At 40.2% G+C, this 24,923-nt stretch overlaps 1 protein-coding gene across 1 annotated transcript; it reads left to right on the top strand.

The window, feature by feature from the left end:
• Positions 1–131: 131 nt before the first annotated feature.
• OBI1 (ORC ubiquitin ligase 1) lies at positions 132–23,699 on the top strand. Its single transcript, XM_065860087.2, has 6 exons — positions 132–309; positions 5,593–5,728; positions 6,578–6,669; positions 8,234–8,482; positions 11,837–11,925; positions 21,373–23,699. Exons 1-6 carry the CDS (start codon positions 238–240, stop codon positions 22,865–22,867), a joined length of 2,133 nt encoding a protein of 710 aa, XP_065716159.2. The 5' UTR covers positions 132–237; the 3' UTR covers positions 22,868–23,699.
• The last annotated feature ends 1,224 nt before the right edge of the window (positions 23,700–24,923 follow it).

Raw genomic sequence — 24,923 nt, 5'->3', positions numbered from 1 at the left:
GAACCCCCGCCTGTCCCAAGGCCGGGCCTTTTGAGGTGGGGTGCAGCGGGCAGAGCCGTGAGGGGGCCGCGGCTCCCGCCCGCCCTCCAGGGGAGCGCCGCAAAAGCGCGCACCGCCTCCCCTCCGCCGGGCGGCGGCTTGGCCTCGCCGGCTTGCCGTAGCGGGGCTGGCGGGGGCCGCTGCCGCCGCCGCCGGCGTTACCGGCTGTGGGATTTCCGCGCTGGCGGGGCTGCCTCGATGGCGCAGCACGGGCCGAGCGTCACGTTGTCCCTCACGCTGCCCATCACCTGCCACATCTGCCTGGGGAAGGTAACGGCGCCGCCGCTGCCCTTCCCTCCGTCCCCACGGGTGGTGGGCACGAGGTGGGCGGGGGAGGCTGGGCCGCCCGGCCGGCGGCTACTCGGGGGGCCACGCCGTGGCCGCAACCCTGACCATATCGCCTTAAATAAGCTGGGGCTTCAAGCTGGGAAGAATATGGGGTTTGGAGGGGCGCTTTCTCCAAGGCGGGGGTTCTCCTGGGGTGGTGAGGGGGCCTCCTCTCGGGCAGGAGGCAATCCCGTCCCTAGGGTGGCCGGTCCCGGCTGCGGGCGAGGTTTGTTGGCGGCCGTGCGATGGTGGGAGCCGTGCGCCATCGCGGTGGGAGCCTCCCGGAGGCTGCGGCCCCAGCCCCCTAGGCACCGGTCGCCCCCGCGCCGAACCGTGGGTGTGCGGGTCCCGGGGTGAAGGTTTGAGGTTTTTTTCTTCTCTCGGTATCTGAGGGAGCTGGAGTGTTTTAGGTGAATGTGTGATTGATTGATTGATTGATTCATTGAGCGCGGTGCTGCGCCGTAGAGAACAAGCGAAACAAAGAGGGGATGAATAACCGAGTGGATTTGAGAATTATTGAGGAAGACTGCAGCAGTCTGGAGAAGAAAGTTTCTGTTTCTTCTTTCTGACTCTTTCTCAGTCCCTTTCTCTTCTCCCTCGGGAAACAGTCTGGTCTCTGAAAGCCCCAGAGCTAATTTCATAGCTGCTACTAATTGCTTTTCAAATTTTTTGCTCATTCCCCACTGGTCTTTTACTTTCGTTTCCTTGCTCTCCAAAACAAAACAAATCTCTTAATGCACATCAGTAATTACAAGGGAAGAAGCGACCTTTTATGTTTGTACGCTGGCGTTTGCTGTTCAGTTTCTTTCTGATTCACGTGGCCTTTACTCCAAGACCTTTTCTGCTGGAGTGATAACAAAAGAATAGGTATGTTTGAGGTACAAAGTAGGTGTAGCACTGGTAATGAACATAGTCAGGCATCTCCCTTTTCTCAAATCTCTGACAGAGAGTGATGGGTTTAGTAACCATATTTACTTATTTCTTGGCTTTTCTGTAGAAGATGAGCAAGACTGTGTGGCTGTGGTCCTGCTACCTCTCCTTTTCTATTTATCTGTTTAATGAAAATGGACAAGAATACAGATTTACTGCATCTGTAATACGAAGTGGATACTCTTGAAAAAGAAGGGAGAGTGAAATCAAGCTGACAATGGCTTTGCTATTTGAATCTGATCCTAGTGAATTCCTAATTAAACACTTCATGGATTTGTTTGGTATTCGCTGCTAGTTTGCTGTAAAACCACTGTGTTATTTCAAGATGCTGTTCCATACTTCCACTTCTTTTCTGGAGTTGGTCAGGAGTTGGTGTTCCTGAGTTTGTACTGGAAGAGATTTCCACACTCACTTTTCTTACTTGGTGTTTTCCACTGAGGTAATATGTTAACATTATATAGGTGAATCTGCTGGTGGTGTATGTAATAAAGGTATTTGAATGTTTTCCTTTTTAGATGTATGAAGCTGTATAAATTTTGCCAAGTTGACAGCTCTGGCTGTCCTTTTTCCTAATACATATTTCTGTCTTCAGCTTGGGACTTCATTGAAAAACTTCATCATAAGAAGCTCTCCTGTTTTCAAGAGTAAGATTAGAGGAAGAAAAAGTTATTTGGTGTAAATCAAGGGAAAAATCTTTCCAGTTTTGTCCTGTCTTGTTGAGGGGAGCAGAAAGTGTCCTGGGGGGTTGACATATTCTAATACTCTTGTGGTTTGTAGCATAGGCTTCAAATTGAGCAGAAGGCCCACCCTACAGTCAGTGTACCTCTTGATAGCTCTGCAAAATTTGCAAAGGATTGACTACAAAATAGAAACTATTCAGTATGCATGATGGTAATGGGATAAAAAAGGTATTGAAGAGAAACTCATTCAGTAGTGTCACCCGTTTGCTTTTAATGAAGCAGAAGGCTTAAGGGAAGGGGAAGGTGAGCCCGTTCTGTTAGTATGAACATTGTTGTAAAGTGTATTGGCAAGATGTGCAAATAACCACAGTTGCTTAGATACATTTCGCCTTTGTTACCTGAATGTCCTTTTAGCACAGTCTGGGCCATCTTATAACATATTTGTATTCATAATTAGTGAGCAGATTAGAAGCCATCTGCACCAGGCTGTTAGGTTTGCTCATCCTACAATCACTTGAAGGTCCCTCCTGTTGGTTTTGGTGTTGCTTGGGCTTGGGTACACGATGCTGTGTATGTTGAAAACCCCTAGGATGTCTGGGAATTCGTTCACTGGTATTGGTGTGCCTGCTTTTCCACACGCCTGCTCCTCTGTTAATGCTCCTTGAAAGTCCAGAAGTGCCTTCAGCTGACTGCGCTGGTTTTGGCTGGGTTAGAGTTAGTTTTCTTCAGAGTAGCTAGTATGGGCCTATGTTTTGGATTTGTGCTAGGAGCAGCGTTGATAACACCAGGATGTTTTAGCTATTGCTGAGCAGTGCTTACACAGAGTCAAGGCCTTTTCTGCTCCTCATGCCACCCCACCAACAAGTAGGCTTGGGGTGCACAAAAAGTTAGAAGGGGACACAGCTGGGACAACTGACCCCAACTGACCAAGGGGATGTTCCACTCCGTATAAAAAACTGGGGCATGAAGAAGGAAAGAGGGGATGTTCAAAGCAGTGGAGTTTGCCCTCCCAAGTAACCGTTATGTGTGATGGAGCCCCCCTTTCCTGGAGATGGCTGAACACCAATGGGGAGCAGTGAATGAATTCTGTGTTTTGCTTTGGTTGTGTGCATGGCTTTTGCTTTACTTATTAAACTGTATTTATCTCAACCCATGAGTTTTCAGACTTTTACTCTTCTGATTCTCTCCCTCATCCAACTGGGAGGGAATGAGTGAGTGTGGGGCTTAGTTGCTGGTTGGGGTTAAACCATGACAGTGATATAGATGCGTACAGAATTTGATTTTGATCTGCATGGCAGTTGCATTATGTATGGGTATAACTAGGAAATTGCTCAAAATCACCTGGCTGATTAATCCTTCCCACAGAAGCTGTAGTCTTTCTAGGCATTATGGTCGATTAAGGAACTGAAACTGTGCTGTAATTCAAGTGAAATGCTTTTTTTTTTAGTAATGAGTAGCTCGCAATCGCCCACCCCCCTGGGCTTGTCACAGCTGGTGTCTCAGGGGCTCAGTGAAGGGCAGCAGCACCCGCAGCCATTGTGTCACATTTCCATAGTGGCTTCTGCTATTGTTGTGTGGATCCTGAGCCAACAGAAGTGTAAACCTCAGCCCTGAAATGAAACTTGGAAAGGTGTGTAAATCAGAAGCACTGTACCCCAGAGAGTAATAAATGTGACTTACTATTTTGCTGGAGATATGGAGTGATCATTCACTTGCAAGAAGTGCACTTCCATGTCAGGTTTGTGGTAACTGAGGGTCTCTTGCTCCCTGTGAAGCAGACCTACACTCCTGAAATGTCTTTCCTGTTTGGATTATATCATGCTATTCTGCTCTGTATTGCGATCCATATAACTATTCTCAGGTTGCTTCTGAGAAAGAAAGAAGTATGGCCAGAGAAAGAGTTGGTTTTTTGTTTGGTTTTGTTTTGCTTTTTTTTTCTTCTAGCTGCTGTGTGAAAGCTGGAGAAAGCTCTTTTTGTGCTACAGAAAAGCCGTAAATAACAAGTTGTTTGTTTTTAATAATTGAAATTGTCATATTTAAACATTGCCAAAGCATTGGTGTGCTAATGCTTGCATTAATCACAAAAAAAAAAAAAAAAAAAGACTCCTTAATTAGAGCTGAAAGTGTGCAGACACTTAGAGAAATTGCTTAGTGTCTCTCTGTTCACACCTTCAATAACATGAATTTGTGTATAGATAAATCCTCTGCCTCCCAGGACTGTCATATTGGAGGTTTTAAAGATACTGTGAATCCTGTAATGTGACAGAGGCACAGACAGTAAATTGGAGAAGAAGCTGACAGATCTGAGCCTTAATTCAAATTCATCTGTATTTCAGTGGTAAAACACTTGGTTTTTAGCTTGTGCAACACTGATTGTATGGGTATGTTCACTACAGGACACATCTAATCTCTTTTCCAAAGTGATTTTTGACTGTCCTGTCCAGTTGCTTGTTTCTCCCTGCCAACATTTCATTTTTCCTTTATAGTTTGACTATTTTATTAATAAAATGAAAGAGGAAGATCTTGGGGATGATGAGGACTTCTTTTCAAGTTGCAAGAATTATTTTAAGCTTGGGTTTTAAGTGCAACACAGTAGACTCTAAAGTAATAGATACTGCTACTTCTGTGTCTCAAAACACATTTCTTGGCCAAAGATAGTGGTGGAGGAAAACAGAATAATTATTTGTAAATCCCCTAATACGGATAGTACTGTTAAGATTTGAGAGTGTGCATTACAGTAAACCATAACAGAAGCTGTAGTAAGGTATAGATACAGGGGAAAGTCTTTTTCTTCCAGGTCATATTTGATTCCTCTATGCATATGTACTTTCAAAGAGGGCTTACAGTTAAATGACAAGAATAATGTATTGTCATGAATATTTTCTAAAAGTTTGTTTACCTAGCTGTTTTGGAAGGGAAGGGGAAGCTTCTTGAAAGGATCTGTGTCTGATTGGAATATTTAATCCTTCAGTTAGCTGCCCCATTCTTGGGTAATGACTTATTTAGTAGCAATGCATATCTAGCAGGAGGCTTGAATTAGTGATTGCTGGGTCATGTTTCTGCTCTGTGGTTTTGGCTCTTATCCTTTTTAAAGCTGGTTTCCATGAAGGTGGTGATGTGCAGGCTGGACTTAATCTGTAACACTATCCATTTCAGTGACACCTCTTCCAAGAGGAAGTGTTGGTTGTTGCCAGGAGCTAATCCCTCATTCCCTCACTTTCGGAAATCAGTTAATGTGTGTCTTTTCATCTCCTTCCACTTAGGGAGGCAAATGCATTTCACTGGAGTGGTTGGCTGCAGTTCTTAGAGGTTGTGGAGTAAAGGAAGGGTGCTGCCACACTGTGTGTTAATGAGCTCTTGGAATCGAGTACCTTACTTTTGCAAAAATAGTTACAGCTTTGATGCTTACAATAATAAGGAAGTTTGGTGTTTTCAGTCAGGAGTTCACTCCTAGCTAGCCCTGTGAAACAAAAGTATCTCTTTTCCGCAGGACTAGACTTGCACTAGGAGATGGAGTGGTGTATTTTCATATGATATTACCTGAAAATGTTCTACGGGATTCATAGCGTCTTTCTGGGTTTTTTTCCTTTTCTTTTTTTCCTCTTAATACTAAAAGGTCCGTCACCCTGTCATCTGTGTCAACAACCATGTCTTCTGTTCCATTTGTATTGAAGTGTGGCTGAAGAACAATAATCAGTGCCCAGCTTGCAGGATTCCCATCACACCTGAAAATCCTTGCAAGGAAATTATAGGTAAGGACAACTTTAGGCTTTGAGATAACTTTCTCGTATTTACTGCTGGAGGAGATTCTTTTGAGTCCAAAGATGCCTGGATATTTTTTCTTCTGTGTTTTTTTACCAATGTCTAATGAAGACCTGACTTTAAATCTTTCTGGAAGCATGCATTATAGCTACAGGGTAAAAATTCCAAAGATTATATGTCTGTTAATGGCTAGATTATTCAAAAGCAGCATGTACCCTGGAGCTCCAGTGATTGTTTTTTAAACCTTTGTTGGATGCTGCCTTTAACTGGAAAAAATGCATCTTACTTGAAGTACTCTACCTATGCATTGCAACCTGTTGACTTAAGAGAACGGCATTTAGCTGAGAAATAATGTATTTAAATCCAGAATCGTGCATGATTATGTGGTCTTTTTTTCTTGTGGGTTTTTTGTTGTTGTTGTATTGTTCACTGTTTCCTTCCTTTTGCTTTATTTTTAAGAAAATGTCTCTTAGCACAGAAATAAGACAAAGTTAAAACACTTGAATGAGGATCTGAACTTCCCCAGAGCTAGGAAATACTGCAATCTTTATTTGACATAAATTTTTAAAAAATAGGATTCTGCCAAGGAAAATATTAAGTTCAAAAGTTTTCTTCCTGCTGTAAGGCAGGATTTTGACTTCTAAACATCACCAATAGATAGTCCTGTTTAACCTGTTCTGACAGTTGAAGAACTTTAAATCTCCCATGGCAGCAGATTGGTCCAACATTAGCTGTATTTGTGGTTGATAATATGAACAGCTCTATGAGGTGGATTACTTGTATTTAATTGACTGAAAAAGAAACAATATTAGTGTTTCTTTCATCCTGTGCTGCTTCAGGAGGAACAAGTGAAAGTGATCCTGTATTTAGTCCAACAGTCAGAAAACATCTACGTAAAACAAGGCTTGAATTGCTCCACAAAGAATATGAGGTAAGGACATGGGCAGTGTTGTGACTTTCCAGATGGACCGCAACTGTTAAATTCCTGCATACAACTGTCCTTTTACTTTGAGTCCCATTGGTTTTTAGTCTGAGTAAAGGTTTATACTGGATCTACACGAAACTCAACTGTGTTAAAATCCCACTTTCTGGCTAAGGTTGTGAGACAGCATTTGCTGATGCTTGAAGTGGTCCTGCTGAAGTCACGGTGATATTCTTTCTATGCTACAGGCAGCCAAGTACAGTCAATTCTAGAGTTTTGTGGGAATTCCACCCCCAGGTGGTGTGGGAGGGTTTCCTTTATGCATATTGAGTGTTGTGGCCTTTTTGTTTTGTCTTTGCTACAAATGCAAACATTTTAGTTCCCTGTAGCTCAGAGAGACTAAATTCCTTCTTAAAGAATATTGCCCACTGTAACCTTCTGGCATAGGTTAAGTTTTATCATGGTTGCTTTATTGTTTTCTGAAAGTGAGTGAATACTTAGAAGTTTGTCTTTCCTGCTGGAAAAAATGTTCTCTTAGGAACAAGGTGAAAAGGTGTTATAAGGAATATGCTTAGTTTGTGTTCTCAGCTGTCATTCCCTTAGTAGCAGCAGTGTGAAGACGTCACATATTTTGCAAGGAAGCCTCCCTCAGGGAGGAGAATGAGAGAAAGGAAACGGACACTGGATGTATCCTTAACACTGGGGAAGTAAGGGCTGTCTTTTGTGACAAGCTTGCCTGTAGTTCAGCTTCTTTCATCCTCTACAGAAGAAGGTGTCAGGAAAAGGATGTTCCCTACCTTTTTTATTGAATCAGCTCCAAAATCACACAGATACGTGTAGAGTGACATAAGTCTCTTCAAAAAACTAAACGCCATATATGTGCCTCCTTCAGTAACCTGACCCTGAGCTACTCAAGTACTGAATTTGTTGAAAAGTGTAGAATACACGTTTTCAGGATAAATTATTTTTTTTATCCCTTTAACAACAGACTTTTGAAGGTTTTTTGCTTCTTTGTGGCTTCAGACTGATACAGCTAAGAGCTTTGTTCTTTGCATTTTGAGTCTTTCCTAAGATGTTACTACTTTGTGTAGCCAGAGCAGCCTCTTCCAGGCAGTGTTCTGTCAGTTTTGAATCTTGAGACTTTCAGCATCTGAGCATGTGATGTTTCAGAATGATATGAGAGAAACATTTTCAAATAACAGCAAATGAGTCAGCAGAGAACGACCTTAAGAACACTCTTGATACAGGAAGTCCTCCCACAGAGTGCCCTAATAATAGATTCATGTTGCTGAATGCTTTGAAGCTTTTGTTCTGCCCGCCAGTTTGTTCAGGGTCCTTTGTGTAGTCAAGGGATTCCCTTTACTGAAACCTTCTACTGTGCTTGAGTGTGCAAGTTGATTAAAATCCTGCCTAGAGCACAATACATAAGCATACTTAGATATATGTGTAAGTGAGGGCATGCATCTGGACTTGCCAGAGAACCCATGTTTCTCAAGTGCTGTGGGAACTTGCCAGTATTATTTAATTAATCTCACGCATTATCTTAATCCCTGTGAATTTCTGACACCTTTAGGATGAAATAGAATCCCTGCAAAAAGAAGTGGAAGATCTGAGAGGTAAAAATCTCAGTTTACAGACACAACTGAAGTCGCTGCTGGATCCTGCAGCATCAGCTTTGTCTTGCCAAAATGGGGAAGCTAGCCAGTCAGCACATGAAGCAGGTACCAGTGGCCCAGAAACCACAGAGGAATGGAGCAAAAAGCTGAAAGCTGCCAATGATATGTATGAAAAAGTAATGGATAATGTGGAAAAATTAAAGGAGGTAATAAATACATTTCTTCAACTGTCTCATAGTGTAACTGTTTCGTGTTAGATGGGAGTAAGAGCTAGCATGACCTCTGGGTACTTCATAGATCCAGAAGAAAGAGGAGAAAATTGAATTCCACTGACTGTTGGTGTATCATAGTATTTCCATACAGCCTTTGCAAGTGTCAAATGTTATTGCTTGTTCTAGTGAGTCTTGTATGTGATTCTTCTTCAACTCTTCTGTCACTCTATGACTGGGTAATTGGATTATAGTAACTCTTGTCACCAGTATTGATGACCAGATTTTTCAGGGTTGCAATAATCTATATAATATATCTATTTTACAACATTTGGTGGCCAAACACAGTAGAGTTGGCTGAGGCAGATTTTGCACTATTGCCCTCCCTGCTAGCCAATATTTTTGGTGCAATTTGCTGAGACAGAGTAACTTGAGCCTTTGACCGAAAATAGACAAGCTTCAGCATTTTACAACGAGAGGATCCTTTACTGGAGACCTGTGGTTTTTTATACATCTTGAATGTAATAGTAAAGAAAACCTAATACTGCAGAAGGAGGGATGCAAGAGATAGTAATGTGACAATAGATCCAAATAAAATATCTTGCAAAATCTACCTGCGGGCACAAGAAACATGGAAGAAAAGTTAAATTTGAAGAGCAATTTGAAAGGCAAGGTGGAAAGTACTGGACTTTGCATGTATTCCAAATGCTGGCTTTATTTCTTCTATTCACCGTCCTGGGTTGCCTCCTGCAAAACTGAAGAGTTACGTCCTTTAGGACATTTTTTTTTTCCCCTTGTAAGCATTAATAGTTTTTATGCTTTTCCTGTGCTACAGACTCAGAGGTCCACATGATACTGTTCTGCCATTATGTTGTTGTTAATGGGACACCTCTAGATTTGCCTCTGTGTAGTCTAAATCAAATTCTGCCCCTGAATGGACTGTGTGATAAATGCTAAAAGGTATAAACTGATTTTCCAAAATGAGCTTTTTCAGTAGCTTAGCTAGACTCAGACTTCAGCTTTACAGAGATGGGAACACGTCTTCTGCACTTTAGTTGGCAAAAATGGATTGACAGCAAGGAGTTCTTGTCTGCCTAATTTTTTTTGTATTTTTTTCCATAAAGTTAAGCTGTATTGCCTTTTTTTTTTTTTTCTTTTTTTGTGTTGGCTAAGATTTTTAACTCTTCCCTTAGGTAAGTAAAAAGAAGAATGAAGCATGGATTGAGGGAGGGGTGTGTTTGGGTTTTGTGTCCGTATAGCTTCAGCCTTAGCAAGAAAAGGGTTTTAAGTTTATGGAGTCTCTGAGTTAGGAGCCTCTCTAACCCTTGGTTAAGGGTTAGATATGAATAGAGGTTTAGATGGGTTGTCGGAACCAAGTCTTAAACTGTGATAGGTTGGAAAAGACCTCTAAGATTATAAAGTCCAACGTTCTCTTCCCATCTGTTCGCTGTTCAACAGCTGCTCAATTCCAGGAGTACCTAAAGTCACTTGGCTCTTTTTTTAAACCTTGTTTTGCTCAGTCTGCACAGCAAGACCTCTTTCCCACAGGCACTCAATCTGGAACCAGAAACCTTCTTATCCTCTACAGTACCTGACCCAGGCGCTTCAACCACCCATCACGTCCCAGTGACACAGTGTCCCTCAGAAAATGTGGTTGCCATCATTTTCTTTTTCAAACCACACTGAGTCACAAAATAGCAGACACCTTTATCATTTTATGTCCTAGAACAGAGTCTCCCAAAATAGGTATTATTGCTTTGTGTGGAGTCACCTAGAAATACTAGGCAAAGTACAACCATTAATAATGAGGTTACCTGAACTCATTAGTCTAGACCTTGTGCTGCAAGTGGAAATCCCTTGCAAATTACTGTCTTGGAGAGCAGAGCACTCTCTGGAAGAAGTATACCAAAGAGGTTCAGTTCTGCCTTGTGGTGTGCCAGATAGATGCCCTGCGTACCAACTTTACACAACTCATGGGTTCCTGTTTGATTGTGTGACTGAGGGCCAGTGTCTCAGTAAGGAGAGAAAGGTCTCAGCCGTGTTGTCCAATGGTTTGATGCTTGTTTGGAAGAGAGGTGTCCTACATTTTTGTTCATTGCATTTGGGGTAATTTTTTGCACTTTTATTTGTAAAATACCAAATTGTTGACACTCAGGCACTCAAACCCTGGGCTCACCCTTCCCATTCATTCTTTATCAGAAGTCTATTTACTCTTTCTGCCTGTAGGAATATTGTGGTGTTTGGTGGAGGTGGCAGTGTTTTTGGGGTTTTGAGGGGTTTTGGTGTTTTTTTGTTGGTTTGTTTGGGTTTTGGGGGGTTGGTTTGTTTGGGTTTTGTTTGGTTTGGTTTTGTGTTTGTTTTGTTTTGTGGGGTTTTTTTTCTCCATTCCCTCTATACCTCCACTGTCCTAGCCTTACCTGAAGAGCTTGCTGGGGATATTTGTATAAGCATTTAGAGTTTTCTTAAACTGTTTGATGCTTCTGAAAAAGTACATTTCACTCCTGAGCCTGGTTGCATAGATCCTTCCTCGAATCTAACTCTAGATCGTACTTATATTATTCAGTGAAAGCATCAGCTGATTGAGGTTACAGATTACGAGTTCTGGACTGGTGGTGATGTTTTCAGCAGATTGAGCAGACTATGAAGTGCAAAGAGTATTTTCTACTTGTTAGGACGGCAGCATTCATTGTTCTGAAACACGTCAGCAAGAAAACTTCTCTTTATATGAAGTATCTTGTAAACAAGGGTGTCTGCTGAACTGAGAAGAAGGAATTGACCTCAATTCAAGGAGTAAGAAGGGTTGTGAATCAGGAGTCTCAATCACAACATCCTGGAAGAAAATGAAGAAAGACTGCAAATAGCTTGTCGCAATGGATTTGCATCCATAGGATAACTATGCTTTAAAAACAACAAGCCAAAAAAACCCGAAGTAATCTTACTCTAATTTGGAATGGAGGAAGCTGTTTGACATTAGTTTTGCTGATACCTGCACATTGTAATGTTAATGTACTTAACATATTTAGTCATGTGGAAAAAAAAAAAACATGGAATTGCCATTAGTACATCTCCTTAATGACTTTCTGTACTAACTAACATAGCTGTGTTTATTTCCCTAGATAGGACACTTGCGATGTATTTTGGGAATATAAATAAAAAATGTCTGTTCGCTATTCAGTTTTGCAATCCATTTCCCTCGGTGATTTTTAAGTGGTGTCCCTGTCTGAAGGCTATTTCCTGCCTTCACATTTCTAGTTCTGTCTCTTTAAAACGGAGAAACAGCTTGTCCTATAAATATTAGAAGTCATTTCTGGTTTACTGTATACTTATTTTTTTTCCTTTTCTTTTCCTTAGGCAAACAAGAAACTGAGCATGGAGAACAATAGCCTTTTAAGAGAGAATTTGCGACTAAAAGCTGAAGTTGATAGTAGATCACCACAAAAGTATGTGAATATTTTAAGAGCTACCATATTTTATTTATGGACTCTTTAACTGTTGTAGGACTTTAACCTAAATCTGTGATGGTGTACATGGTGTTGCTTATGTGTCTCCAGGTAGACTTTGGAGTTTTTATCCTTGTAGACTTGGGTGACAAATGCAACTTGCAGAATAGCAGCAAGTCTACAGTGAAGAAATACGATGTGACTACAAGTGCCATTCCTTGCATTATCTGGCCAGTATTGAAGGACTGGATTTATTAGTTGAATTTTACAGTTAATTTATTTTTATTATTGGGAAACTTCTAAATCTGGTATACAGTGAAAGTAGAATGTTGGTTGCTGAGTACAGAGGTTCTGGTTGGTTGTATTTGTTTTTTTCTTCGTTTTGCTGCCTTCAGGGTTTGTTCTGTGGACTTAGGCTCCTTATTCAATGAAAGTCCCTGATAGCTTTGTGACTGGACAAGATATGTAGAACTGAGCTTCTGCAGCATAAGAACATCATTCCAAGAACGGACAACTGTGTTTAATACTCTGTTTTAACCAGTTAAAACATCAGTGACAGTGACCTCAGAAAGCAGAAACTTTGCCATACTGATTACAGCTGTGTGCTAAGGTACCTCTCCTTGGAAGTACTTTGTGAAGCAACATGTTAATATTTTAAAGTTGTATTCCTTTCTTTCATCAGTTTACTACCTCTTTTTCTCTCATTGGTTTAAAACTTAGAAAGCCAAGAGCGGCATTGACTGAAGCTTTATACAGTGCTTTGAGGAAGGGGGTTGACGGGTACCTGTGTAACGCGTGGTGAGACCTATCTGGATTTTGTTCTTCTTCACAGCTCACTTACTGGAAGATGAAATTCATCCTTTTAGAGAGCTTGCTTGCCAGACTGCTTGTGGTTCAAGACCGCAGGAAAGAAGATGCGTAATCCTTGTGCTATGCCATTAAATGCGTAAAAGTACATTCTGCCCTGAAGTCCCCTAATAAGGGAGATAGAGCCCTGTTTAAGGTCTTGGCAATGGAGAGGGCTTTAATGGCATGGAATATCTTTTCCCATAACATTCAAGAGTGAGTTGGCAAGTATGGCAAACTTGAAAAGTAAATAGATGTAAATAAATGAGTTGCAGAAAAGAAGAGATGGAAAAGACAAGATCATCTTACTTGATTTTACTTTACTGAGGTCAGATAAACTCCCCCATGGAGAGAATTTCCATTTCTTCCAGCTTGCGCACACTTTACCATCTTGTTGGTCAGAAAAATTAGATATCAGAGAGAGGGGTGTGTGAAGAACTAATCTTTGTTGCGAGCTTATTGTTTTCTCATCTTTTGCCAGTGTGGCACTTGCAAAAGTCACTTTGTGCATTAGAAGCACAGATACAACCAAATGTTATTAGAAATAGGACAGTGTCATGGTCTGTTTTAGAACCCAAATGCCAGCTATATTGGCCTGTCTGTGTCCCTACTATAAAATGTTTGGGTTCTTTTTCAGTCTCCAGAAGAGTCAGTCATGTACTACCTGCCTGTTGGGAATGATCATTGGCCCATGCTAACTCTAGAACTGTGCATAGGAATAAAGCACATGAATTGAATCAGACTTAAACTGGGCCAGGAATAGTTCAGACACTTCAGAGATGCAGGCAGTTACGTGTCTGTACCCTGCTTCTGCTATCTTCAGCTTTGGTTTTATTTTGGGCCCAGTGGTATACTATGAGAATTTAAGTATATGCAAGGGAAAATTTGTCCTGGAAGAAACCCCCACCTTAGATTTAGCAATTTTGATTCACCCTACGTATACCTGTTCACTTCTAGTCATGTTCTCTAGGCTGAATTTATGCAATTCTTCTAGATAAGTGTGACTTAAGAGAAAAAGTAAACTTCAGATTTAGTTGGTTTTGCTGTACTTTCAGGGCTCTCCAACATCTATGGTTTTCTAAAGCAGTAAGGCTTAGAACTGGCTATTAAATTCCAAATGAAGCCTCAGTAACACTAAGTAGAGCAGAAAAACTGTCTTGTGTCTTGCTACAGTATCTTATATTGATATATTGCAGTATGCTTTTTGTTGCTTCCTTTTACCTGGCACTTCTAGCTTGAATGGTCAGTACCAATTCTGCTAAATAGCCACTTAGAAAGTTACCTTCCTACCTCATTTTGCATTTGTGCTGCTAATGTTCCCTTCCAGAGTGTGGGACTTCACCCATTTATTTGTTTTCTTCAGGTTGGTGTTTTGATGCATCTCAAAACAATTTTGAATTCCAGTCACATCTTTCAGGGTACTAAGAAGTCTCTCCTGTCTTAGTGTTGTTAGCAGATTTTATAAATTAATTTTCACCCTTATAGTCATTAGTCTGATCAATACCTAGACCAGAACTAACATCAAGACTTTTTTTTTAAATGTTCTTCCAGTTCTGATGGAAAACTTTGATAATATCTAAAAGATCTTTCAACTAGGCTTCACACACTGAACAGAGCTTGCAGTACCTGTGTTCTTACCTTGCTTATGAAATCAGACTTGAAGCCATAAGCGTCAGAGCCTAACAATGTCACTATGATTAAACTTTTCTGTGCAGGTACACTGGTTTGCCAGTGTAGTTGTTTCAGTGTACTTTATTCAGAATTATTCTGAAGGTGATTTTTTTTGAAGTTTCTGAATGGCTCTAGTGCAGTTTAAAATGGCTACTGGACTGGATCTTCATAATTTAGTGTCACCACCATTGTTTCATTTATCATGTATTTTTGAGCTTCCGATTGTCAGGTACGGATTCATGCTTAAACAACTGGCTAGGTAACTAACTAAAACTTATATCAAATTATTTTTTAAAGGATTTGTCAGTATTCCATCCCCTTATCCCAAATGTATTTGATTTTGTGCATAGTGACAATAGAGCTAAGTATCACAACCTAAGTTATTTCAGCAGGCTTAGCTTTATAGCAAAGGAAGCATGACGGCAGGTGAATGATCCCTTTGTAACAGAAATTCTACCTCTGACATCACAGGAAAAATATAATTAGCCTTCTTTGGTGGTCAATAGAAAAACTTTATTTGTATCACAGTCCTGAGTTGTTTTTTCTTTGTTCATATCCATTAAAACTAGCTGAAAAACGTCATTTTTGTCAATAAAATTGACATTGCAGCCATGTCAGAGATTTTTACACCATTTTTAATTGATGATGCTCATTGATTAGATTTTTTTTTTTTCATTAAACATTTTTTGAGGATAGACCTTTACCAGAATACCATACCATCATATAGTTGGGACGTAGGTCTGAAAAGTAAATAGAGGAAGGTTTCTTGCTCTGATTCTTAGCAGACCTGTGTTAGTCTCCTATTTCTTGGGCAAATCAGACTGAGTGGTGATTGTTGCTTGCTCTTTGTTTGCTCTTTCTCCTCAGAAATGTTCAGTCACTTCCATTTTTCTGATACAGAACAGACAAACTTCTAAAACTTAAGTTTTGCAGGATGGTAAAGCCTCTATTACTTCCAGCTCTACTTAAAATAGAAAACTGTTAGATCTATTGGCAAGGCACAATGGATCTAAAAGCATTTTTGGCAAAGGGATGTTTGCTTTTTACCTGAAGGAAAATAACTAGCAAGTCCATCTACTCCAGGGTATCGTGTATTTTATGAATGGTTAGATTTAAATTAGCTTGAACCAGACTTCTAGGCTTCCTAGGAGTCTTCTCCCTAAATATTTAATTTCTTCTGCCAGTTAAAATCCCAGTCTGAAAAACTATCTGTAACATGCAGAAAATTGTTGCGTTCTCCCATTTCTCTGGTTTTGTGAGTCGTTTTATTGTTGTTGTTTTGGGGCTTTTTTTCCCCTCTCTCCAGTTTTACTTTTTCTATTTAGTCTAGATTTGTGATTTCAGGTACCTGCACACAGAAATCTAAGACTGTTGACTTTTTAGGTCATTCTGTACAACATTCACTTTTTATCTAACTCCAATGTTTCCACTCATGCCAGACTGTTTAATTCAGTCTACATTTCACTGAACCTACAAATGGGCATCTAGTAACCTGTGTCCAGGGTGCAGATCAGGAACGCTGCTGTCTTCGTTGATGGAAAACCGGGCTGCAGTCTCGTCTCCCCACAAACTTGCTGTCGTAGAAGAGTCACCACCTTCCAAGTCCAGCTGCCTTAAAATAAGAGGAAAATGCTATTTAGTAACCTTCAAAACAACTCTGAGTTCTTGAGTCATTGCATTAAACCCTGAGGAAGCACCTGCTCTAGGCGTGAAGATCTATACCTTAAGCAGGTGGCTAAGGACATTCAGATCTCGCTGCTTGGTTGTGCGTTTTCCAGTGTTTTTTTCATAGTAATTCTGATGTAATCCTTTCTGGTTTATGCTGTTTACCAACCTCAGGTATAATCTGGCTTTCCTACCTTGAAGACCAGTGCTGCTTCACTAAAAGATGTTAAAATGCTTGGAGAGTCTTTGCACGTTTGTTTGAACTCACCCAATTCCCTAAGTGAAAGGAGAAGCTCTTTCAAAGAATGTACCTTGGCTGTTCTTCTTTTCAAATCCTGCTGCTCTACTATCATCTGAAAAACAGTAAAGCTTCGCCTTGCTTGTGTGATGTGAAGGAAGTGGATTCTTTTGATACTCAGGAGAGATTTCAGGAGGAAGGCCGTGTGTCTTCAGATTGGTTTGTACTATGGGAACTGCACAATGGAGGGGGTTTACTGCTCAGTATTCGTTTGTGTTGAAAATAACTTGTTCTTTTACAAGCTTAGAAAATCAGTAATAGCAATCTACTACCTTCAAGGAGCCATTGTACTCTTTGTTCTGTCAGCCAGCCTGGTCTGCAGTATGGAAAGCAGTAATAGGCTATACCCAGGACTTTTTTTAATTGGAACCAAATTCCATTATTGATTGGGTTTTTTTTGTTTTTTCTTCAGATCCTAAGTAGAGCAACATGCTTGAGGTATATCTCTTGACTTTTTTTTTTTCTTTTTTGTTTGCTTGCTAGGAAAAAGCTCCCATCTGACAATAACTGTTTTTTCTTCTTAAATGTGTCTATGCAAATATGATGCACTTCTAAGGCAATTGTGTATAACCTGGGATATTGTTAATATGTTACTGCAGATCACCTTTCATAGTTGATGTAGAGAATGATTGCGGAATTCTTTCTCATCCAACTGCATCTGGTACATGGTTTCACAGAAGGGCTGTAGAAACAGCTAAGGCTTTCAGCTGTTTTGTTCTTGGATTTCCTACCTATTTCTTCCCATCTAAGTGCAAAACCCTCATGAAAATATGAATCTAAATGACAAGACTGCGTTTGGTTGTGGACCCTGGCATTGCCCTCATCTCGACCTGTGACAAGCTTTGACTGTGCATTGTCATTTCCCACTTCTCACCCTTTGTCTCTTTTGGAGAACAGATCATGCTCATGTATCCGAGCCGCAGGGCAGTCACCAACCTGGACCTTCAGGTGATTAGAACTGGAGTGTCGTCTGTTTGTTGCAGCTGCTTACTGTCCAAAAAGAGGAATGTTTGTATGAGGTTGTGTGGTTTTAAACTGCATTGATGTGAGTTAAGGGCTCAACAGACAGACCTACTGTAGTTGGTGGTCACCGATGTGTGAAAATAAAACCCTGAAGTTGAATTTGCAGAACTGATAGAAAATAATAGAAGAAACAACTGAAGAAATTTATCATGGACAAGAGATTATTAAACTTCCTAGGCAGTTTCTAAATGGACAGCTTCAGGAGTACTTGAATGTGACTGAGGGAGCAGTTGTGGAATAATGTGAAAGAGGGGTCACTCAAGTGTTTTATCTATAACATTAGTTCTTCTGGCTCACTGTAGCTGAGAGGTGACTGCAGCTTTCTGATTGGTGTCAAGTTAGAATAATGGTAGGACAAGAAGAAGGACTCTGAGGAAAGATCCTGAAATATGAGGTTCAAGTGCTCATCAAGACATCTGGTGTCACCTCAGACACTATAACATATCCAGTACACCTACCTGGAGCTGGCAGCTGTAATATAGGACCTAGAGGAGACCTGTATCCTTCCAGAGTGACAGCTGGAGGCCTGCAGTCATGTAAAAGACCATGGGCCATTGAAAATGTCACTTGAAGGATCTAAATCCCACCTGAGACAGCTTTCTGTTCACTTTTTGAGTGACCACTGGTTTCTCTGGGCTTTCAGTTTTCTGTAGAGAGGATGTACTTGAAACAAATGCAGTGAGATGCAAACTTAAAATTTAAGTGATACAACTGAAGAACAAGACCCCAACACTGAAGAGACTTTGTCCATGCATGAGGATACAAAAATGCTCTTTACCACATGTATACCGAATACCTTAACTTCTACTGAAGAATGTATCCATTCGTTACTGAGTATGAAATGGTTCAAATACGTCAGGAAAAATAATTTATCTTGAGTGTCAGACCAAACTTTATTTTCTTGTAACTGTACTGCATTCTAATATTATTATTATTATTATCATCATCACACCATCATATTTGACTATGGCACAACCCACTGTATATCTGAAGGGAAAAGTAGAGGATATCTCTTAGGAGACTGGTTTGGTTTGGGGAGATGGAGAGTGTTGTGACTTCTTTAACCAAAATATGGATGTCTTTTAAACTGCCTGCTGACTTGCCAGATCAGTGACTGAAACACCTATGTCATGATCTGGTCTGGAGTAATTGGTTTCAATATGCACATTGTAATATGACTGTCTTAAAAATCCATATCATTGAAAATTTGGGAAATAAAGTCTCAAAGCAGGAACAAAAAGCAACTGCAGTTGTGGTGCTTAACTGCAGACGTAACTGTTTGTAGGCAGCATGTCAGATGCTGCATTTCTAAAAGCCAAAATTCCCAACCACATCCCTCTACAACAATTAACATATTAGTGATGCTGTTTGGCTTTGAACAACATACTGTATTTTTTTTAACGTAAGGACACTTGTTATAAAAGTTGCACTTGAGAATACAGTGCTACTTCCTCATAAGCAAATCTCAGGCTGTCACTAATGCTATTTGCATTAAATAAACATATTACACCATTCTTCCATTAAAAAGGAATTGCCAGGTATGCATATAAATGTAAACATGTTTAATTTTTATGTCAAAATGTCTGTTACTGCAGACCCCAGAAAATCTTGCTTATTTTAAATAATAATTTTTCTCCATCTCTCGCTTGGCTGTTAAGCTAAATTGTATTTTTTGCATCATTTTTATATCCTTTATTAAGCAGTGTAGGGTTTGCTCTTGTAAGGCTGTGTGAACAGGTCTGTTAGAGAAAGGCACAATAAATACTTTTGGATCGCCCTGGGAAGCAGGAAGGGTCTTGTTTGGGCCCTGCTGTGCTACAGTGGCTCCTTCAGTATTTTAAGCCAAAATCTGAGTTCCTTTAAATAAAGGAGGGAATAAGCCAAAATGTGTTGTATGCAAGGATGCTTATTTCATTGTAACCTTCTTAGCGTAAAAATGTAATTGAAACATTCCTGAGCTGTCTGTGATTCTGCTTTTATCTAGTTTCATAGGGGAGGGAGGGGGGAAGAAGTCTTGTACACCTTTTCTCTCATTTCCCTCTTGCGTGCAACCAGAAATGGTGGAACTGCTAAAAACAATTGAAAAAACTTGTTACCCATAGATTAAGCAAATGAAAAATGGTCTGTCTTCATCTTATGAAGACAAAGATAATTGGGTAGAGGTGAGGCAGGAGTGGTCCTTGACTCGAGAGAATTCCAATCCAGCCAGCTCCTTTTAGGGAAAAATAATCTTACTAAGTGAACACTCCTATGCTAAATATAAAACTACAACCTTGCCATTTTGTGTCTAAAACACAGTGAGTAGCACACACCAAAACTGTGCGGAGCTTAGGCTGATCTGATTTTAAAAGTGGTCTAGTAGCAGTTCTGTGAAAGAAATCATCTAGACTATTGTCTGAATCTTCCCCACCACTGAACTATCTGCGCCAAAATGTTCAAAGACCTTTAAATATGCAAAGTAGTTGAACATCATTGAAATACATCAGTAGATCTGGTCACTCGTACCCAATTTGTTTGGGGCTTGTGATACCACTTATTCCTTTCCCTGACTACCCACTTAACTGTATTACAGTTGTCAGCATAGAGCAGTTTTCTATTGCTTTGAGCTCAGGAACAGAAGAAACAAAATACGCTTCAGTACTGTGCTGGAAATACATGCATAGATTCATGGATATTTTGACAGCATCGTCACAGATATACCACCCTCAGACCTCACTGGCCTAAGAACTGCAGCGGGAGCATTTTGCAAAGGGATGAGGGGGTGGAATGGGGAAAATGGAATGGGAATTCCCTGTGACTCTGAAAGATACTGAAGGACAGACTGACAGACAGACAGACAAAGAAACAGGGTGGAAATTCCAGGCAGTGTTTGTGCTGGAAGAGTGGATATAAACTTGATCTGTAACATGGAGCTGCAAAATGGAAAGCGGAGGTTAGTGTGAGCCCAAATACAAAATTGTCAGCTCTTTGTGATATAAACCCTGATGTGTCAGAGTTGTAGGGTGGCTGCAGGTCCTTCCCTCCTTCCCAATAATACCGCAACTTTAATTGTTTTTTTTCTTTCTGTAAATTGAAAGCCTTGGATGGAGCAGGGAATTCCCAGGTGCCCACCTGTCAGTGACAGGGTGGAATTAGTCAGGGCATATAGCTGAAACCTTCACCTGCCCTCTGGGGAAGGTCAGTCTTGAAAGCTGGTGGAGGATGGGGGGAATGCAAGCCTGTATCTTGGCAGCTGAAAACGTACTCAAGCTGGAAGCCCTGCGAACATACAACTCTCACAAACCACAAGTGACGGATTTTTTGTATTGGAGTCAAAGAAGAAATTAGATTGTTCTGGCTGTAAAGCTCAAAAAAGAAAAAAAGTCAAACAAGTAGCTCTGAAATAAGTGGAAGTACCATCCTCGCAACGGCAGAGAAAAAGCTGTGTATCTAATGGGAACATAACTGGAACGGTCTGTATAAGTATTTAAACCACCTCAAAGGACTATTGCAATTTCTGAATTTCGTATTGGCATTTTATATTTGACAAGGTGACATTGTGTAAGAAATGTATTGTAAAACACTGCTGTACTGTAGGAAAAAGATTGAATGTAAATATTTCAAGATGTGGACCACTGTTCAAATGTTATCATAAATCTTTGCCATTGTTTTAGGGGATAATTCTTCATGCATATTTGAGTTGAATTGATAGAACCAGCCTCTGGAAGGGTAATCTGCTTGTTATTGCCATGGTACCACTAATAGTTTAATTTTGGCTTTTCAGGTATTCACCTCCACCTTTACCTTATATATGATGTCTTTTTTGTTTGCAACTAGCAGAGAAAAGTTTTGACTTATTTTAAAATTAACACAGTGTTTAAGAGCTTTGTTCTTTCATGAAATGAGCTTGCAAACCACAGGAATGGCTTTTTCCAGCTTAATATTTTCTTCTTTACTTCTTGCAGGTTTGCTCGGTTTACAGTAGCTGCACTTCAGTCCAAAGTAGAACAAAGTGAACGGGAAATGAACCGTCTAAAAAAGGCACTGGAAAGAAGTGATAAATACATAGAAGAAATGGAATGTCAGCTTTTACAGATGAAAAATGCGGGGGAAGGAACCCAGACAGTGAGTGCTGTTAGTGAGAGAGCGCTTTCTGCAGATGCTAAGGGAGCTGAGAGCAGTGAAGATACAACATGTTTGAAAATCCAAGTTGAGGAGAAAAAAGCCTTGGCCACCAGTCAAAGTCCTGACAATCTTGAGCAGCTGACAAGTGGGAGAACTTGTTTAAGCTCTTCTAGTCAAGATGCTTCAAATGGCTCAAATACCCAGTGTGCCCCAAAGAAAGAACTATTTCCAGGCTGTCAGGGGGTTCTCCTGGATGAAAATACTACAAATATGGATGCCTGCTTGGAAGAGCAATGGAATAAAATTGAAGAATGTACCTCTTACAAGGACGAAGAACTTTATGATCTTCCACCACCGTGCACTCCTTTTCTGTCTCTCAGTCGTCTTCAGTTGAACACTCCTGATGGAAAAGACAATGTGAGGAAACCATCAGCCTTCCTGAGAAAACTGAAGTTTGAAGAGTTTTGTGACACATCAGATGATGGCAGCAAGGATTCTGCAGAGCACAGCACAAGCAGCTGTAGTAGTGAAAAGAAGCTAACCTGTTTTACTACAGGAAAATCAGGTTTTTGGGGCACCTGCCCGACAAATTTTGCTGAGAACTTAGATTTTGATGAATCAGAGCAAAATTCAGTAGCTGGACAGTCAGACGAGACGTCAGCGAAGTCCAGTGATAAAACAAGTTCTTGCTTACCTAAAAGGTTACATACCCTCTGCTCTTCCGAAATGAATCGCACAAGAACCTCCAGTGAGGCGTCTATGGATGCTGCCTACCTCGATAAAATTTCCGAATTGGACTCAATGATGTCCGAATCAGATAACAGCAAGAGTCCATGCTATAATTTCAAGTCCTCAGATCTTGATAATTCTTCAAAGTCAACAGAGTGCTCTAAGCTGCTGAATGAAACCGAGAAGAAACAGGAAGAGATGAATGAGGAACCAAGTATGAAGTGCCCAGAGACAGCAGTTGACAGAACTGGCTGGAAACCCACTACATTTTCCATCCTCTCTCCATCTGAGCTAGATACAAATGACCACTTTCCACTGTTTACAGGCCAAAACGTAGTGGCTAGCGATATCAAACCTCCAAACTGTTTATTTCATAGAGACTTTTCCCAGAGTTTACTGTTCGGTAACTCACAAAGGTCGTATGAGGAGCAAAAGTTTGGTTCCTGCTTTTTGAAGATGTCATCTGACCTGCACAATCAGCTTAATCCTCCTTGGGTGTCTTCCTTTATAGCTGAAAGGAAAAATAAAAATGTCAGTCAGTCAACCAAGAGGAAAATTCAAAGCAGCCTTTCCAGTGCTAGTCCATCGAAAACCACCAAGAACTGAATCTGCTTGGAAATCGAACGTAACTCTAAGTCGTCAACCTGCAAATGTTTAATATTTACAGGTGAACTTCATTTTTAATGACTTCCATGCAATCTGATCCTGTCTTTTTCGACTATGTGAAAACTGAACATTCCCTTGCCCATCACAAGCTCTTTCCTAGGGAAGAACCATTCCAGATTCTTTTCTTTGTCTGGGCATTTTGTTTGCTTGGGGGTTTGGGTGTTTTCTTTAAGTTTTCAGGTTGCATGATCTTCCAGTTTTGAGCACAGCTAATAGCTCCCTTGAACAGAACAATTTTAAATGGCCTTGTCAAATCAATCATTTATCTAAGAATTTGTTTTAAAGGTTATGTTTCCCATTCCTGAAGATTACATTTTGTGCACATAAGGCAGCTACTGGCTATATATCCTATGGATTCATGAAACTGCTATAAAACACTGTCAGTTTTGCCATAAATCTTGCCTCCCAGAGGAAATGTTGCTGCTTGGACTGTTTCATAGCACTGTACTGTACTGAAACTCTTGTTTTAGGTGGGTATAAGGTAGCAGCCTCTTTCTTTTCAGGATTGCAGCGCTTCAGTTGGAAAACATCTCTTCTGCAAATGTGGCTTGTATTTTTTGAAGTTAAGCACAATTTTTAATTTAGTTCCCAAAAAGCATTGTTATTCTAAGTGTATTCAGTATGCCTGTGTAGACCATAAAAATGGGTTTGTATGCTAATGACTTGTTTACCTAATGTGCACTGAACATTTTACATTAATACTGTACCATTTTACATTAATACTGCATGCTTTTCTATGTGAATTGAATAAAACATGTTATAAGCACTGTAATCCTTGATGTTGCCTCAAATATTGAATTAACAAAAAGATAATGGGGAAACTTTTTTTTTAATAATTTGGAAAATATCTGAGTTTTGTAAAACATAAATGTGAGCTTATTCACAAAAAAAAATCAAGATTCCCTTCCTCCTCCTTGTTAGACATATTACCATTCTAGTGTCGGCATCGATACAGTTGATGGAAATGGCTTTCAGCCTCTCTGGAGGTGACTCTTCCATAAAGTATTGCATAGGTCAACATAATGTGATGGCCTACTACAGGCAGGAGACCTAATTAAGCAGCAGAGCAAAATTGGTTTCTTTGCATTATTGTGTTTAAGGGTTTTTTTTAAGGGCATATTTAATTGTAAGATGCAGGGTTTTCTTTCCATATAGGCCTCTGATGGCATTTCTTACAAACAGACATCCTTGCTTCATCAATACCTATGATATGAAAAATCCATATGCTGCTGGATAGGAATCCATATCCATCCCTTTGAAAAGAGGGAAAGCCACTTGGAAAATTTCAACAGACTGGCTCATCTTTTTGTAAAGTTAAGCCCTGTAAGTGGTTTGAACAAGAACTACACATCGTAATGTGTGCATGCATTCAGGTAATTGGTATGTTCATTCTTTTCTTTTTTAGAAAGAGCTTCACCAAGAAGTCATTATTCAAGCCATATAAGGCAAGGACCATTTCCTGGGCACAGCCAGGATGGCATTGTTCTTTTGTATACTGCTTTCAGTATACCACCTGAATTTTAGTCTTCACAGAAGAATCTAGTAATTAAATTTTAACATATTTTTCAGAATTAGGGAGCTGGCAGAACCATCTAGACATGGGCTGCTACTTGATTTGACTAGCTTTACTAATAAGTCAAAAATTGCTGCCTTGATCTAACCCTTTAGGAGAAGAGTGAAGGGCTTCTCAAATATGATTCTAATTAATTTTCTTCAAACATACTTTTATTGCAAAGCAGTCACAAATATGCAGTAAATATGTGTTAAGGCCGTTGTTGTATTTCATTGTGGGTTTAGGGGGAGGTGTGATTATGGGCTTCATTTTATACTGCATTATACTTCTGATACACAAGTAATTTTCAGTGATGGAAACAAATAAAATGGGTATCGTACCTGAAATCAAACTAGAATGAAGGAAAATGTTGGGGTTTTTTCGTGCTGCTTCCTAGTCCTTTGGACAGGAACACAGCTTATGGGCTTCCTCTTCAGTATGGGT

Source organism: Patagioenas fasciata, chromosome 1 (assembly GCF_037038585.1).
Source record: "Patagioenas fasciata isolate bPatFas1 chromosome 1, bPatFas1.hap1, whole genome shotgun sequence".
Classification (NCBI taxonomy): Eukaryota; Metazoa; Chordata; class Aves; order Columbiformes; family Columbidae; genus Patagioenas; species Patagioenas fasciata.
Note: the sequence above shows the minus strand (reverse complement) of the source record. Positions and strands in the feature narration are given on the sequence as shown.